This window comes from Triticum dicoccoides, chromosome 1B (assembly GCF_002162155.2).
Source record: "Triticum dicoccoides isolate Atlit2015 ecotype Zavitan chromosome 1B, WEW_v2.0, whole genome shotgun sequence".
In the NCBI taxonomy this organism is placed as follows: Eukaryota; Viridiplantae; Streptophyta; class Magnoliopsida; order Poales; family Poaceae; genus Triticum; species Triticum dicoccoides.
In genome coordinates this window covers 652,631,594-652,649,993 of record NC_041381.1, presented here as the reverse complement: position 1 = coordinate 652,649,993, position 18,400 = coordinate 652,631,594, and the positions used below count along the sequence as shown (strand labels likewise).

The 18,400-nt window shown below is 47.5% G+C and overlaps 2 protein-coding genes across 2 annotated transcripts; both read left to right on the top strand.

Moving 5' to 3' along the window:
• Positions 1-569: 569 nt before the first annotated feature.
• LOC119311198 (cinnamate beta-D-glucosyltransferase-like) lies at positions 570-2,223 on the top strand. Its single transcript, XM_037586841.1, has one exon. The coding sequence runs from the start codon at positions 609-611 to the stop codon at positions 2,001-2,003; it is 1,395 nt and encodes a 464-aa protein (XP_037442738.1). The 5' UTR covers positions 570-608; the 3' UTR covers positions 2,004-2,223.
• A 2,090-nt stretch (positions 2,224-4,313) lies between these two features.
• Positions 4,314-6,186, top strand: LOC119350796 (sulfhydryl oxidase 1-like). The gene is made up of 5 exons (XM_037618455.1): positions 4,314-4,522; positions 5,133-5,157; positions 5,249-5,341; positions 5,680-5,865; positions 6,145-6,186. Exons 1-5 carry the CDS (start codon positions 4,314-4,316, stop codon positions 6,184-6,186), a joined length of 555 nt encoding a protein of 184 aa, XP_037474352.1.
• The last annotated feature ends 12,214 nt before the right edge of the window (positions 6,187-18,400 follow it).

Below are 18,400 nucleotides of genomic sequence, written 5' to 3'. Positions count from 1 at the left end.
CTGTAGGCGCAATCTTAACTTACTTTGTACTTCAGGCTATAGTTAAGATTGAGGGAGGGTGTTAGACTGTATACATATACGTGAACCCCTTGTACACATATGTAATTGTATTGTACCCTTTGGTACTCCTTTATAATGAGATAGCCACATCCCGTTTAGGGTGTCGAGCAGTTTCCCAAACTCTACGTTTTACAGAAATGACTGCGGCTATTGCACAATGCTGCTGGGGGATGTGTCTTTTGAACTTTCTACCCTTGGGTTGGTCTCATTATTTTTCTTTTGACCTTTCTACTCGCAGTTTGAACCATTGATGCATAGGCCGGCCGCTACGAGATGTGTGTCGGTGCAACACACAGGAAAGAAACTTTGCTTTTTGACATGCAGTGACAGAAAGGAAGTCGAGCTGCCACGAGCCACAGTGAAAGTAGCTCAAGCTCCTCGTTATAAAATTGGCGAGGCAGCAGCGTGATGCCGTGCGTGTCCCGTGGCGCCGATGGCGGGCTCTCTGTATATAACATGCACACACTAGCAGTAGCACCACCGATCTCGTGGTCGTAGGCGAGGCGAGGCGACAAAAGCAAAGACTACACACAAGAGTTGGCCACACGATGAGCTGCCAAGAAGGCGCCATGCCGGCGGCGGCGGTGGCGCAGCCGCACGTCCTCCTCGTGTCGTGCCCGCTGCAGGGCCACGTGAACCCGCTACTCCGCCTCGGCCGGCGCCTCACCGCCAGGGGCCTCCTCGTCACCTTCACCACCATCCTCCGCGGCGCCATCCACCGCGACGACGGCGCCTCCTCGGGCGGCGTCCTATTCGAGTACCGCCCGCGCGGCGACGACGACGGCTCACACGAACGGACGATGGCACCCAACGACATGCTACGGCACGTCGTGGACGTGGGCCCCGCGGTGCTGGCCGACATGGTCCGGCGCCACGCCGACGCCGGCCGGCCGGTCTCCTGCATCGTCAACACCACCTTCGTGCCCTGGGCGCTCGACGTGGCCCGGGAGCTGGGCGTCCCCTGCGCCACCTTGTGGAACCAGTCCTGCGCCGTGCTGTCGCTCTATTACCATTTCTACAACAACGACGCGCCAGTGCTGCTGCCCGGGCTGCCGGCCATGTCCGTGGACGAGCTGCCGACCTTGGTCCGACCCGAGTTCGCGCACAACCTATGGGGCCAGATGCTCAGGGCGCAGCTCGTGCAGGTGCGGGAGAAGGCACCGTCATGGGTGCTCGTAAACACCTTCCACGAGCTTGAGTGCACCGCCATCGACGCGCTTCGGGCTCGCGCCGTCCCGGTCGCGCCCGTCGGCCCCCTCCTGGACGATGAGCCGGCCGTGGCCGGCGACGACGGCTGCGTGATGGCGTGGCTCGACGCGCAGCCGCCGCGCTCTGTCGTGTACGTGGCGTTCGGCAGCATCGTGGACATCGGGCGGGACGAGACGGCCGCCCTGGCGGAGGGACTCGCCAGCACTGGCAGGCCGTTCCTGTGGGTGGTGCGCGACGACCTCCTCCACCTCCCGCAGCCCGTCTTCGCCGCCTGCCGCGGAGACACCAGCAGGATCGTGGCGTGGTGCCCGCAGGGGCGCGTGCTCCGGCATGGCGCGGTCGGGTGCTTCGTAACGCACTGCGGGTGGAACTCCGTCACCGAGGCGCTGGCCGCGGGGGTGCCGGTGGTCGCGTACCCGTGGTGGTCGGACCAGTTCACCAACGCCAAGTTCCTGGTGGAGGAGTACGGGGTCGGCATCCGGCTGCCGGCGCCGGTGACGCAGGAGGCGCTCCGTGCGTGCGTCAACGAGGTGATGAGCGGACCGGAGGCGGCAGCGATCCGGAGGAGGGCGACGGCGTGGAAGGAGGAAGCAGCGGCAGCGCTGGCCGACGGCGGGTCATCGGACAGCGGCCTCGACGCTTTCGTTGACTTCTTGCGAGCGGCCGTAGGATCTCGTGCAGTTGACACGATTAGCTCGCCGCCGGCAAAGCAGGGATCAGTCAGTTCGTTATAATTCATTAGTGGTGACACTCGAATAAACCATCTTATTCTTATCCCTTGGAGAACATTTCTGTCGAGCCAATGAACGCGCTTCAACCATGTTGTATGGATATATGCTCTACGATTTGGCTCGTCACTCGCGAATGGCCGAAATAGGAGCTAAGCAAAGGTTAGCAGACCTGTACACCACTAATCCTTCTACTCATATGAAATGTCGTTGCATCATATCATAGGCATGATGTGGATAGAGCAAAGAGATGCCAAATGATGGCGCGTCTTGTCTCGTCTTTTGGCTCTATTCTAAAGTACTCCCTTCCTCCCAATTTACGGGTCTCCTCCATATTTTAAGTCAAATTTAAACAATATTTTGCTTATTTTTGTTCTTTTTTCTTGTGTAATGTACTCTTAAAAGAGGCTTTTGCCCCCCTTTATAAATAAAGACACGATCCGAAGAAAGTACATGGTCGAACGATACAGGATGGTGAGGTAATCCTCTTACAAGCAGATTCTAGACTATCCGGACCGTGAAGAAGAGAAGCAACTACGCTACTGAAGGAGAACACCGGAGAAACTGAGAACAACCCCACATAGCACCCTAGGACAGCTAAGCTCCTCGACAACGCCCTCAAAAGGGATAACAACGCAGAGCGTCGTCGCTGCCTAGCCCCACTAGGCAAGGGTCTTCACCGAGAACTCTGACACGGAGAGGAGATCCATGACGGCGTCTTCAAGAAGAGAGCGGCGCCCGCAAGATGTGCCCAGATCCCAGACCCAGACCTGGGCGACGTCCAATAGAGGAGCGCCCGAGCCTCCAACCGCTACCCCTCCTGTCATCCACATGACCAAGATGGGAGCCACCGACGCCGCCATATGCTGTCGCCGAAGTGCCAACCATGCGAACCACCATCCAGAGTCGCCGCCCCGGCATCCATGTCCGAGACCTCACCCGCCGCCCACACTTCATAGTACCAACCACGTTAGGAAGAATAAAAGGCCGCCCCTTTCACTCATAGCCCAGCATGAGCCACGGAGGCAAGGCCGGCGCCAACACTGTAGGGGCCCCAGCCCAACGTCCCCAACCAGTCCCGGTGGACTGGAGGAGACACGCCATCGTCGAGCACACTCGCACGACGCCATGTCCGTACCTCTCGACTGTGTGTTGCCCGATAGTATCGTGATGTCTCGACCACCACCAACGACCATCACACCCGCGAATGGAGGGACCTCCCCGCTCACGGGCACTACCCAGGCGAGCCCAATCTCACCTACCCGGAGCAGCAAGTCTGGCACGCCTCTGGCCCCAAGTAGATCCTCCCGAGCACGAGCCCCCGATCACAGCTTCTCTGACGGCATAGACCGGGGAGAAGGGATATCGCATCTGCCACGCTGCGCCGCCGGTGGGGCATGACCACCAATGAGCGCTGCCACCCCCATCGACCCGTTTCCACCCACACGTCAGTCAAGCCGGTCACGACGAACACACAGCTGGACACACCTGACTGGGGCACACCACCACGCCGCGCCACCACCGTCTCCCGAAGTCATCGGAGACGGCCAGCTCGTGCCGCCATAGCCGGCATTGCTCACGAGCAGGTGGTTGGACGAGCCCCCGATGCAGATCAGATCGGAAAGTCTACTGCCGCCACCCCCACGACATCCAGCAGCCGTCAGCATCACGGCGCCGCCACTGAACCTTGCCGGGCCACCACTGCCGGCCGCCACCACCGTCCAGGACCTGCAGCGGCCGCCAGCCCCATGCCGCCCACAGCCCGCCGAGCAGCAGCAAACATGCCCCTCCAGCAAGCAGTCTGATGCGCCACAGATTCCACGTGACGTCGCCGTCGGGAGGACACTCATTGCGCTCGCGGCGACCCACCAACGGCGATGCCCTAGCCCGTGGCAGCGGCCGACACTGATGATGCTTCAGATGATGTTTTGCAACATGGATGTTGTTGTGGAAGGAAAATTCGCAACACAGATGATGTTTCAGATTTTTTTCGTCTTATCTTTTTTTTTTGTTGCAACAAGGGTGTCGTTACGAAATGCAATTTTGTAACACAGATAATGTTAGAGGAAAAGAAATGCAGAAACAGACCCGCAAAAGACACGCGTCGCATGCAGAAGACGAGGGACGACGCTCGCGTGCGGTCCGCCGGCTGAAACGGAGCGTTTGCCAAGGTCCAAAACCCCAGGCGGAGCCTACTAGTAGTAGCGGAGGCTAGCATTGCTGGTCTGACTAATCCCAGGACGAGAGTTTCGCGTGTGGTCCGAAACGGAACAACGGATCACCACCGCGCCGGAGCGATCCAGCCCCCGCCGATCCATGGCTCCCGCGGCGGCGCGCCTCCTCCTCCTCGTCCTCGCCGTCGCCTCCTCCCTCTCCGTGGGCGCGGACGCCCTCCGGTCTTTGGGCGTCGGCGACGGGGCCACCGCGCAGGGGGACTACGCCGTGGAGCTTGACGCCACCACCTTCGACGCCTTCCTCACGGCCTCCCGGGAGTCCTTCGCCGTCGTCGAGTTCTACGCCCACTGGTCAGTCACCGGCTCGATTCGATTCGATGGAATCGCGAGATGGTTACGAATCGAGGTTTCGGGATAGCTCGATGGCCCGAGATGTGACGCGGGGTTTCATGCCGTTGTCGATCTGTCAGTCGCAAATCGAAAATGATTAGTTCTTCTCTGATTTCAGCAGCTGAATACAGTACGATATTAGCACCTCGTGTGTAGTTTTCCATATGTACTATCAGAGTAGTGTAATTGTACTTTCTTCGTGTTATGTCTGAAATCGCTACTGACTGGAACATGATGATTTTGTTAACTCAAGTACGTACAGGAACCCACTGAAGTGGACTATAGAGTGATATCGCTGCCCCTCAGCTTCAGAATTTCATTGATCGAAGATTTTGTTTTTGTGTCCCTAGTAAATTGCTTCTTCCAAATTCGAATTCATCTCTACCTACCATATTGTCCACTAATTTTACCATTGACCATGGAAAATTTGAAGGATCGACTGGCTTACCTTTGTGGAAGCATACTCTTAAGTCTTAACACCCTGTTGGTACTCCATTTCGTTTCTGCTTAATGCCATTTGTTCCCGTCTTGTTTTATTACTGCTAACTGAATGCCTATCATGCTTGTGCAGGTGTCCAGCTTGCAGAAACTACAAGGTATTGAGCCTATGGTGGTAGAGTGTATCATATATATTCATATGATCTGGAAATCCACTCATGCTAATTTCAATTTCTTCCTTACCTGCAGCCCCATTATGAGAAGGTTGCGAAACTTTTCAACGGTCCAGATGCTGCACATCCTGGGAGAGTACTGATGGCTAGGATTGATTGTGCATCAAAGGTACAGTACTTCTTGTGAAGGGTGATAATTTTCATCAGATTGCTGAAGCTAAACTACTAAGCACTTTAAAGGGGATATTTTGGTGATTCTGTTACTGTAAGATGAGATAACCTAGAGAAGTACCGATGTGTATCTTCAGTTTATAGTTATCCTGTTTGTTATTGTCACTTGAAGGCTAGAAATGAGCTTCTTCTCACGTGAAAGATTAGTCTCTCATTTGATTTATTTTAATTTCCATTTTTGTCGCAAACCTAATAATGTACCAATTAGTTCCTCAAGCAGTGGTGCGCATTGGCATGCAGTGATGTTTTATTTCTTTTGAATGTTTGACATCACAGGTGAACATAGATCTTTGCAATAGATTTTCTGTTGACCGTTATCCTTTACTACTTTGGGGGCGCCCACCAAAATTTGCTAACATTAAGTGGGACCGGAAGCAAGAGAAAAGCAAAATAAAATTGATTGATGATGGAAGAACAGCAGAGCGTTTACTTAAGTGGATAAATAAGCAAATGGAAAGGCAAGTTTTTCTCCTGACTATTTTACTATCCCTAAAAGTTCAATTGATATGACATCTACTGAACTACTCTCTCCGTCCGAAAATACTTGTCATCAAAATGGATAAAAAAAGATGTATCTAGAACTAAAATACGTCTAGATACATCCTCTTTTATCCATTTTGATGACAAGTATTTTCGGACAGAGGGAGTATCAAAATTTTGTCCACCTATTTTTGTTACCTCTGTTTCTGAACTAAGTACACCAGTGTATATTTGGGCTTAACATCTTATTCTCTTGCTTAGATGCTTCTATGTTTTGGTTCAGTTCTACCATTACAGGCATGATGGATTTTATCAATACACCCTCTTTATGCTATGTGCAGCTCGTTCACTTTGGATGACAAAAAATATGAGAAGGAAAATGTGCTTCCAAACAATGCTTCAGATCTTAAACAGGTACAGCTGCATACTTTATTTGTTGAGCTAAAGTGCATAAAATCTTGTGTCATGCACTAACAAGCAGTTTTTTCTACGTACTTAATCTGTTGTATTAGGTTGTTCAAGCAATTTACAGTGTTGCGGAAGCAACAGCTCATGCATTACAGATATTTTTGGAGCACAATGTTCTAGTTCAATGATCAAAATTCACGATTGACAGTGGCAGAGCTAGCCCATGTGTGGATCGAGCTAGTTGAATGTTCTATATTAGAAGAGTGAAGGGAGATGGTTTATGGGTGCTCGTTTGGCCACAAAATTGAAGGAAATATGCACTAGAGGCAGTAATAAAGTTATTATTTTATTTCCTTATATCATGATAAATGTTTATTATTCATGTTAGAATTGTATTAACAGGAAACTTAGTACATGTGTGAATACATAAACAAAAGAGAGTGTCCCTAGTATGCCTCTACTTGACTAGCTCGTTAATCAAAGATGGTTAAGTTTCCTGACCATAGACATGTATTGTCATTTGATGAACGGGATCACATCATTAGAGAATGATGTGATGGACAAGACCCATCTGTTAGCTTAGCGTAATGATCGTTAAGTTTTATTTTTATTGCTTTCTTCATGACTTATACATATTTTTCTCTGATTATGAGATTATGCAACTCCCAGATACCGGATGAACACCTTGTGTGCTATCAAACGTCACAACATAACTGCGTGATTATAAAGATGCTCTACAGGTGTCTCTGAAGGTGTTTGTTGGGTTTGGCATATATCAAGATTAGGATTTGTCACTTCGTGTATCGGAGAGGTATCTATGGGCCCTCTCGGTAATGCACGTCACTATAAGCCTTGCAAGCAATGTGACTAATGTGTTAGTTGCGGGATGATGCATTACGGAATGAGGAAAGAGACTTGCCGCTAACGATATTGAACTAGGTATGATGATACCGACGATCGAATCTCGGGCAAATAACATACCGATGACAAAGGGAATGACGTATGTTGTTATGCGGTTTGACCGATAAAGATCTTCGTAGAATATGTAGGAGCCAATATGAGCATCCAGGTTCCGCTATTGGTTATTGACTAGATATGTGTCTCGGTCATGTCTACATAGTTCTCGAACCCGTAGGGTCCGTACGCTTAACGTTCGATGACGATTTGTATTATGAGTTATGTGTTTTGATGACCGAAGTTTGTTCGGGGTCCCGGATGAGATCACGGACATGACGAGGAGTCTCGAAATGGTCGAGGGGTAAAGATTCATATATTGGAAGGCTATATTCGAACATCGGAACGGTTCCGAGTGATTCGGGTATTTTTCGGAGTACCGGAGAGTTACGGGAATTTGCTGGGGGAAGTTAATGGGCCTTATTGGGCTTTAGTGGCGAGAGGGGAGAAGGGCTAAGAGGTGGCGCGCGCCTCCCCCCTGCCCAAACCGAATTGGACAAGGGGTGGGGGCGCCCCCCCCCTTTCCTTCTCCCTCTCCCTTTCTTTCCTTCTCTCCCACTCCGAATAGGAAAGGGAATCCTACTAGGACTTGGGGAATCCTAGTAGGATTCCCTATGCTTGGCGCGCCCCCTAGGCCGGCCACCTCCTCCCTCCCTCCTTTATATATGGGGGAGGGGAGCACCCCAAGATTTGTCTTAGTCGGGTGTGGTGCCCCCCTCCATAGTTACACACCTCGGTCATATCGTCGTAGTGCTGAGGCGGAACTCTCCCTCGTCCTCAACTGGATCAAGAGCTCGAGGGACGTCGTCAAGCTGAACGTGTGCTGAACGCGGAGGTCCCGTACGTTCGGTATTTGGATCGGTTGGATCGCGAAGATGTTCGACTACATCAACCGCGTTATTAAACGCTTCCGCTTTCAGTCTATGAGGGTACGTGGACACACTCTCCCTGCTCGTTGCTATGCTTCTCCTAGATAGATCTTGCGTGATCGTAGGATTTTTTTTGTAATACTACGTTCCCTAATAAAAATTCTGTTGATTATTGGTACTCCTTGGTACACATGATTGGCGTAACACAATTTATGGGAAGTATTATACTCAGTTGAATGTTTATCCAAAATGAGTCAAAGAAAGTGGTATGTGGTGTTTCTGGAACACTTGAGGTGTCATGCATCTCAAATTCGTTAACTTGGAAAATTCTTGCAATATTCCAACATAGCATAAAATTATCAGCAAAGAATTAAACTAAATGATTTGATAAGTGAGTAAAATAAAGCAAACGTGATTGAAACATTTTTCCTATAATAATAATGAAATGGATAAACACAATAGATTTCAGTTCACGTTAGTTAGTATAAATGCTTCTGCGTACCTCTAATGTGACTAGTAAGAGCATCTCCACTTGAGCCCCCTCAACAGGCCCCCCAGGGCAAGTTTTTTTGTGTCGGCGCCCAAAAAAATAACCAGTCGCGCCCCCAGGATGTCGAAATCCGCCGGCTCGACGCATTTTTGGCCTGGCGATCCCAGGCCGAACCCAACACACTGGGGGCGCTTGGGGGCTCCAGCGAAAGAAAAAACCGTGCCTGGGCCACCATTGTCAGGCAGAAAAGCATCTAGCACTTCCAGATTCGCCCCTCCCCCCACACGCATGCCCTTCCGCCGTGGTGCTGATTCCAGTGCCGCCTACCAACCCACCACCGCTAGATAGGCCATTCCCTCGCCGGAAAAGAGAGGGTTCCACCGCAGCAGCCTCCACCCCACTCCTGGGCAAGCTTTTCGGCTCCGGCCACGCAAGACGGGAATACCGGCAGCTGCGCGCCTACCACACCCGCAAGGTGTTCGACGATTTGTCTGCTTGGCGATGGACTCGGACGAGGAGGAAGCGTTCGCGGCGCTGATGGAGGAGGAAGCCGATGCCGACGCCCAGGACGAAGAGCATCTCATGCTCCTCACCGCTCTGGTCGTCCTATTCGCGAGCAATACAAAGCCGCGGCGAGGTGGCTCGCCGCCGGGCCGGCTGAAGGCAAAGCAGAGGCATCGACTAGAAGGCTATTGCTTGCTCTACTCCGACTACTTCGCCGACGCTCCACTGCACGTCGAGAAAGTATTTCGGCGCCGTTATCGGATGAGCCGAAAGCTCTTCCTCATGATTGTGAATTCCATCCGTGAATTCGACAACTACTTCAAGTGCAGGAAGGATTGCACTAGCACACTTGGATTCACCTCACTCCAGAAGTGCACGCCTGCTATGAGGATGCTTGCAACGAAGCTCCAAGTGATTCATTGGAAGACTATAGACGCATGGCCGAGTCCTCGACCATTAAGTGTTTGTACAAGTTCTTCAGGGAGTGATGGCAGTGTTTGGACCTCAACACTTGCAATCACCCAATGTTGAAGACACTGCTCGAATCCTAGCACAGAATGCAGCAAGAGGATTTCCTGGTATGCTTGGAAGCATCGACTACATGCATTGAAAATGGAAAAACTGTCTATTTTTCTGGCAGGGGATGTAAAGAGGCGCCAAAGGCGGTTTGCAGTGTGGTACTTGAGGTAGTGGCCACACACGATCTCTGGATTTGGCACTCCTTCTTTGGTATGCCAGGAACTCACAATGACATCAACGTATTGTAGTGCTCCCCTGTCTTTGCCAAGCTTGTTGAAGGTCATTCTCCTTCGGCGAACTTCGACGTCAATGGGCAGCACTACAACAAGGGATACTATCTAGCAGATGGCATCTATCCGAGGTGGTCCACATTTGTGAAGACTATCTCAAACCTTATGCCAGGATGCAAGAACTTTCACTTTGCCAAGTGTTAGGAGGCTTGCAAGAAGGATGTCAAGCGGGCATTTGGTGTGCTTTAATCTTGATTTGTTGTTCTCCGGTACCCCGCTCAGACCTGGTCGAAAGATCAAATGGGGGAGGTCATGACCTGTTGTGTCATCTTGCACAACATGATCATTGAGAGTGAGCAGGAAAAGCTAGTGTTTGACACCGAACCATATTACAAGCAGGGACCTCTTGCCCAAGTTGATCACCACCTACCTGCAACCTGGACTGCCTTCCTCAATATGTGCCAGGAGATCCGAGACCCACTCGTGCATCAACAACTGCAGCAGGATCTGGTGGAGCACCTTTGGAGGCTCAAGGGCAATGCCTAACTCGATGTGTGATGAAATATGAGTTTTTATTTGTTGAACTAATTGCTGAACTATATGATTTGTATTGATTTCTTGAACTATTTGATTTGTATTGATTTTCTGTGATGAACTATGTGATAAAAATAAGTTCTGTTGAATTTGTGACGAAGCACGCTGAATATGGGATGAAATTGGTCAATTTGTGCCGATAGTGGGCCAATTTGTGCCGAAAATGGGCTGAAAAGTGGGCCAATTTGCGCCGAAAGTGGGCCAAAATCGGTAATACATCATCACAAGAAGATTGCAAGCAAAGTAACTAAGGAGTTAGTTATGGGTTGATGTATTATGAAACGAATAAATAGACTTGTCGGTAACGAGATTAAACTAGGTATGGAGATACCGACGATCGAATCTCGGGAAAGTAACATACCGATGGACAAAGGGAACTACATATGTTGTCATAAAGGTTCGACCGATAAAGATCTTCGTAGAATATGTAGGAACCAATATGGGCATCCAGGTCCCACTATTGGTTATTTATCGGAGAAGCGTCTCGATCATGTCTACATCATTCTCGAGCCCGTAGGGTCCGCACGCTTAACATTCGTTAATGATATAGTATTATATGAGTTATGTTTGTTGGTGACCGAATGTTGTTCGGAGTCTTCGATGAGATCACGGACATGACGAGGAGCTCCGAAATAGTCCGCACGTAAAGATTGATATATGGGATAATAGCATTTAGTTTCTGGAAGGGGTTTTAGATGTTTCCCGAAATGTTCTGGTGCGAGAACACTTTATTTGGGCCATGGGGTAAAGCCCACGAGGCTTTAGGAAGGTGCAAAAGGAAGTTTTGCAAAGGCCAGGGGCTGGACACCAGGGACCCTGGTGTCTGGGCCAAACTCCGAGGACCGTAACGTCTGTTCCTGGAGTCCGATAAGGACTCTTGCCTTGTGTGCCAAACCAACTTAAAGGAGGCTCTTTCTCCAAGAAACGACCCCAGGGCTCAACATATAAATAGAGGGGCAGGGCTAGCACCCAGAACACACATCAAGTTTCACCAAGCCATGTGCTGGCAACCCTGCCCCCTCTAGTTTATCCTCCATCATTGTTTTAGTTGTGCTTGGTGAAGCCTTGCAGAGATTGTTCTTCACCACCACCTTCACCATGCCGTCGTGCTACCGAAACTCATCTACTACTTCGCCCCTCTTGCTAGATCAAGAAGGCCAGGACGTCATCGAGCTGAATGTGTGCTGAACGCGGAGGTGTCGTATGTTTGGTACTTGATCGGGATAGATCATGAAGGTGTACGACTACATCAACCACGTTGATAAACACTTCAGCTTAGCGATCTACAAGGGTATGTAGATGCTCACCCCCTCTTGTATCTATACTCTCCATGGATAGCTCTTGCGCGTGCGTATAATATTTTTGTTTTTCCATGCAACATTCCCCAACAGTGGCATCATGAGCTAGGTCTATGCGTAGATGATATGCACGAGTAGAACATAAAGGAGTTATGGACGGTGATGTGAATACTACTTACCACCAACGTCTTGTTTTGATTCGGGGGTATTGTTGGATGAAGCGGCCCAGACCAACCTTACATGTCCACGTACATGAGACCAGTTCCACCGACTGGCGTGCAACTTGTTTTGCATAAAGGTGGCTGGCGGGTGTCTGTTTCTCCTACTTTACTTGAATCGAATTTGACTATGTCCGGTCCTTGCAGAAGGTTAAAACAACAAACTTGATAATCACCATTATGGTTTTGCATAGGTAAGAACGGGTCTTGCTAGTTGCCCGTAGGAGCCACGTAAAACTTGCAACAACAAAGTAGAGGACGTCTAACTTGTTTTTGTAGGGTATGTTGTGATGTGATATGGTCAAGACGCGATTTGATATATGTTGATGTATGAGAAGATCATGTTTTGTAATAAGTTCACGACTTGCATGTCGATGAGTACGACAACCGGCAGGAGCCTTAGGGTTGTCTTTAATTATTGTATGACCTACGTGTCAATCACTAAAGCTCCATGTAATTGCTTAGTTTACCGCTATGGGTTAGCAATAGTTGTAGAAGCAATAGTTGGCGAGACGACCTCGACGCTACGATGGAGATCAAGGTGTCGTGGCGGTGACGATGGAGATCATGCCGGTGCTTTGGAGATGGAGATCAAAACACAAGATGATGATGATGGGCATATCATGTCACATATTTTAATTACATGTGATGTTTATCCTTTATGCATCTTATTTTGCTTAGATCGATGGTAGCATTATAAGATGATCCCCAGACTTAATTTAAAGATAAAGGTGTTCTCCCTGAGTATGCACCGTTGCCAAAATTCGTCGTTTCGAAGCACCTCGTGATGATTGGGTGTGATAGATTCTACATTCACATACAACGGGTGTAAACCAGTTTTGCATATGCATAATACTTGGGTTAAACTTGACGAGCCTAGCATGTACAAACATGGTCTCGGAACACGGGAGACCGAAAGGTCGAACATGAGTCATATAGTAGATATGATCAACATAGAGATGTTCACTATTGAAGACTACCCCATCTCACATGATGATCGGACATGGGTTAGTTGATTTGGATCACGTATCACTTATACAACTTGAGGGATGTTAATTTAAGTGGGAGTTCATTAGTAATTTGATTATTTGAACTAAAATTTAACATGAACTTAGTCTTAATAGTTTTTGCATATCTATGTTGTAGATCAATGGCTCGTGCTACCGTTCCCTTGAATTTTAATGCGTTCCTAGAGAAAGCTAAGTTGAAAGATGATGGTAGCAACTACACGGACTGGGTCTGTAACTTGAGGATTATCCTCATTGTTACATAGAAGAATTATGTCTTTGATGCACTGCTAGGTGACAGACATGCTGCAGGAGCTACTACATATGTTATGAACGTCTGGCAGGCTCGATCTGGTGACTACTCAATAGTTTAGTGTGCCATGCTTTACGACTTAGAATCGGGACTTCAAAGACATTTTGAATGCCACGAAGCATATGAGATGTTCCAAAAGCTGAAATTGATATTTCAAGCTAATGCCCGGGTTGAGAAATATGACGTCCCCAACAAGTTCTATAGCTGTAAGATAGAGGAGAATAGTTCTGTCAGTGAACACATACTCAAAATTTCTGGGTAGCATAACCACTAAACTCAGCTGGGAATTGATCTTCCAGTTGAGACTGTTATTGATAGAGTTCTCCAGTCACTGCCACCAGGCTACAAAGGCTGTCGTTTCTTAAAGCTTGGGGATGCAACGCTTATTTCAAAAGGCTTCAGCCTGTTAAGCTCGAACCCAAAGCGGAGAAGTGCGTCTTCATAGGATATCCGAAAGAAACTATTGGGTATACTTTCTACCACATATCCGAAGGCAAAATCTTTGTTGCTAAGAATGAGTCCTTTCTAGAGAAGGAGTTTCTCTCGATAGAAGTGAGTGGGAGGAAAGTAGAACTTGATGAGGTAGTTGTACCTGCTCTCAAATTGGAAAGTAGTACATCAGAGAAAACTGTTCCCGTGATGCCTACACCAACCAGAGAGGAAGCAAATGATGATGATCATGAAACTTCAGATCAAGTTACTACTGAACCTCGTAGGTCGACCAGAACATGTTCCGCACCAGAGTGGTACGGTAATCCTGTCCTAGAAGTCATGTTGTTAGATAATGGTGAACCTACGAACTATGAAGAAGCTATGATGAGCCCAGATTCCGAAAAATGGCTTGAGGCCATGAAATCTGAGATAGGATCCATGTATGAGAACAAAGTGTGGAATTGGTGGATTTTCCCGATGATTGGCAAGCCAATGAGAATAAATGGATCTTCAAGAGGAAGACATGCATTGATGGTAATATCACTGTCTACAAAGCTCGACTTGTTGCAAAAGGCTTTTGACAAGGTCAAGGGGTTGACTATGATGAGACTTTCTCGCCCATAGCGATGCTTAAGTCTGTCTGAATCATGTTAGCAATTACCGCATTTTATGATTATGAAATCTAGCAAATGGACGTCAAAACTGCATTTCTTAATGGGTTTCTTAAGGATGAGTTGTATATGATGTAACCGGAAGGTTTTGTCGATCCTAAAGGTGCTAACAAAGTGTGCAAGCTCTAGCGATCCATCTATGGACTGGTGCAACCATCTCGGAGTTGGAATAAACGCTTTGATGAGGTGATCAAAGCATTTGGTTTTATACAAACTGATGATGAAACATGTATTTACAAGAAAGTGAGTCGGAGCTCTATCGCATTTCGAATATTATATGTGGATGACATATTGCTGATTGGAAATGATTTAGAATTTTTGGATAACATAAAAGGATATTTGGATAAGAATTTTTCAATGAAAGGCCTCAATGAAGCTGCTTATATATTGGGCATCAAGATCTATAGGGATAGATCGACATGCTTAATAGGACTTTCCAAAGCACATACCTTGACAAAGTTATGAAGAAGTTCAAGATGGACCAGTCAAAGAAATGGTTCTTGCCTGTGTTGCAAAGTGTGAAATTGAGTAAGACTCAAAGCCCGACCACAACAGAAGATAGAGAGAGAATGAAAGTCATTCGCTATGCCTCAGCCATAGGTTCTATAATGTATGCCATGTTGTGTACCCGACCTGATGTGTGCCTTGCCATAAGTTTGGCAGGGAGGTACAATAGTAATCCAGGAGTGGATCACTGGACAACGGTCAAAATTATCCTTAGGTACCTAAAGATGACCAAGGAAATGTTTCTCGGTTATGGAGGTGATAAAGAGTTCGTCGTAAAGGGTTACATCGATGCAAACTTTTGACACTGATCTGGATGACTCTAAGTCTCAATCTGGATACGTATTGAACGTGGGAGCAATTAGCTAGAGTAGCTCTATATAGAGTATTGTAGACATAGATATTTGCAAAGTACACACGGATCTGAATGTTGCAGACCCGTTGACTAAAAACCTCTTCACAAGCAAAACATGATCACACCTTAGAACTCTTTGGGTGTTAATCACATGGTGATGTGAACTAGATTATTGACTCTAGTGAACTCTTTGGGTGTTAATCACATGGCAATGTGAACTAGATTAATGACTCTAGTGCAAGTGGGAGACTGATGGAAATATGCCCTGGAGGCAATAATAAAATGGTTATTATTATATTTCCTTAATCATGATAAAGTTTTATTATTCATGCTAGAATTGTATTGACCGGAAACTTAACTACATGTGTGGATACATAAACAAATACCGTATCCCTAGTGAGCCTCTACTATACTAGCTCGTTGATCAAAGATGGTTAAGGTTTCCTAACCATAGACATGAGTTGTCATTTGATAACGGGACCACATCATTAGGAGAATGATGTGATGGACAAAACCCAATCGTTAGCATAACATATGATCATTCAGTTTATTGCTACTGCTTTCTTAATGTCTAATACATGTTTCTTTGACCATGAGATCATGCAACTCCCGGACTCTGGAGGAATGCCTTGTGTGCCATCAAACGTCACAAGATAACCGGGTGATCATAAAGGTGATCCACAGGTATCTCCGAAGGTGTCAGTTGAGTTGGCATGGATCGAGACATGGATTTGTCACTCCGTATGATGGAGAGATATCTCTGGGCCTTCTCGGTAATTCAGCATCACAAGAAGCTTGCAAGCAAAGTGACTAAGGAGTTAGTTATGGGATGATGTATTACGGAACGAGTAAAGAGACTTGCCACTAACGAGATTGAACTAGGTATGGAGATACCGACGATCGAATCTCGGGCAAGTAACATACCGATGGACAAAAGGGAACTACGTATGTTGTCATAAAGGTTCGACTGATAAAGATCTTCGTATAATATGTAGGAACCAATATGGGCATCCAGGTCCCGCTATTGGTTATTTATCAGAGAAGTGTCTCGATCATGTCTACATCTTTCTCGAACCCGTAGGGTCCACACGCTTAACATTTGTTGATGATATAGTATTATATGAGTTATGCTCGTTGGTGACCGAATGTTGTTCGGAGTCCCGGATGAGATCACGGACATGACGAGGAGCTCCGGAATAGTCCGGAGGTAAAGATTGATATATGAGATAACAACATTTTGTTTCTGGAAGGGGTTTCAGATGTTTCTCGAAATGTTCTGGTGCGAGAACACTTTATTTGGGCCAAGGGGTAAAGCCCACGGGGCTTTAGGAAGGTGCAAAAGGAAGTTTTGCGAAGGCCAGGGGCCAGACGCCAGGGTCCCTGGCGTTTGGGCTAGACGCCGAGGACCCTGGCGTATGTTCCTGAAGTCTGAGAAGGACTCTTGCCTTGCGTGCCAAACCGACTTTGAGGAGGCTCTCTCTCCAAGAAATGACCCTAGGGCTCAACATATAAATAGAGGGGCAGGGCTAGTACCCAGAACACACCAAGATTCACCGAGTTGTGTGCCGGCAACCCCACCCCCTCCAGTTTATCCTCCGTCATAGTTTTTGTTGTGCTTGGCGAAGCCTTGCGAAGATTGTTCTTCACCACCACCGTTACCACGACGTCGTGCTGCCGGAACTCATCTACTACTTCGCCCCTCTTGCTGGATCAAGAAGGCGAGGACGTCATCGAGCTAAACATGTGCTGAACGGGAGGTGTCATACGTTCGGTACTTGATCGGGACAGATCGTGAAGGTGTATGACTACATCAACCGCATTTATAAACGCTTCTGCTTAGCAATCTACAAGGGTACGTAGATGCTCTCCTCTCTCAAAGCTATACATCTCCATGGATAGGTCTTGCATGTGCGTATAATTTTTTTGTTTTTCCATGCAAAGTTCCCTAACATTTATTACCTCTAATGTGATGATGTTGGTTGTCTCAAAGACTTGGTAGGCATGTCATCTATAAATAGCTGAACTCATCATGCTATACTTATTCAACATTGTTGTCCTCCTTCCATTACAATTGCTCGCAGGACGGCTTGGTAATTAATATTGATAGATCAGATCGATGTTTCGAGTGTTGTGACCACCCGTGACATTGCTCCTCATTGATACTAACACATCATACGAAGGTCACTAATTTTCTAAATAAAGTGTGTGCCCGGTCCCTTCAATTAGGCAACAGTCATAGAGTATGTTGTAGGTGATCATCGCACAACCTAGCATCAAAGTAATCATACACATATCAAAATAAGCATTAGCAATTCTACAATGTACCAATCCCCTAGACACACACTTATATGTAATCTCTACTATCCCTACTATACTTAAAAAGAACGTAAGGTTTCCGTTTCACCATTCTTCCCACCACCCTTCGTCCAACCTTCCCCGTATAATAATCAATCATCTTAATTTACTTACCTTCTGAATCAATTCCACTTTAATTTACTTACCAAACTTGCGATCAAAATACAATTAAGGTAAATCATGATAGAATTGGATGAACATATACTATGGGCAGGTAAATCACTTATGATCAAAATATAAGGTAAATCACAAACAAAATTTGATGAATGTCTAGAATATTATAGACAGGTAAATCATAACACTACAAAAAAGAAACATCCGTGACATTTTGGGCCGCACGAATTTTTTTCACGTCATACTTATGACACTTCTATGACGATAATTGTGACAAAACACGGTATCATCATAGATGTGGTGGGCTCCTACTTCTATGACAAAAAATCATGACTGAAAATGGGCTTTTCGTTTGGGGCGGGCCGGAGACGCAGCTGCATGACATTCTTTGGGCCGTCCATGATGGAAAAAACCATGGTAGAAGCGAGGGCGAGGAAAATTTCGGGGCGTTCCCGGTTACGGTGGGTGGTCGGGGGGTGAGTGATGCGCGTTCCTCTCATACACGTACGCGCGTGTGTGCGAGGCGTTGGCTCTAACTGAACCCGAGCGAGGCGTTGGGCTCTAAATGAACCCGAGCGATTGCACTGCAGGCTACACATTACTAAACCCGAGCGATCGATCGATGGCTGTTAACTGAACCCGATCGAGCGATTCCTTTGCTACTGTTGCTAACTGAAGCCGA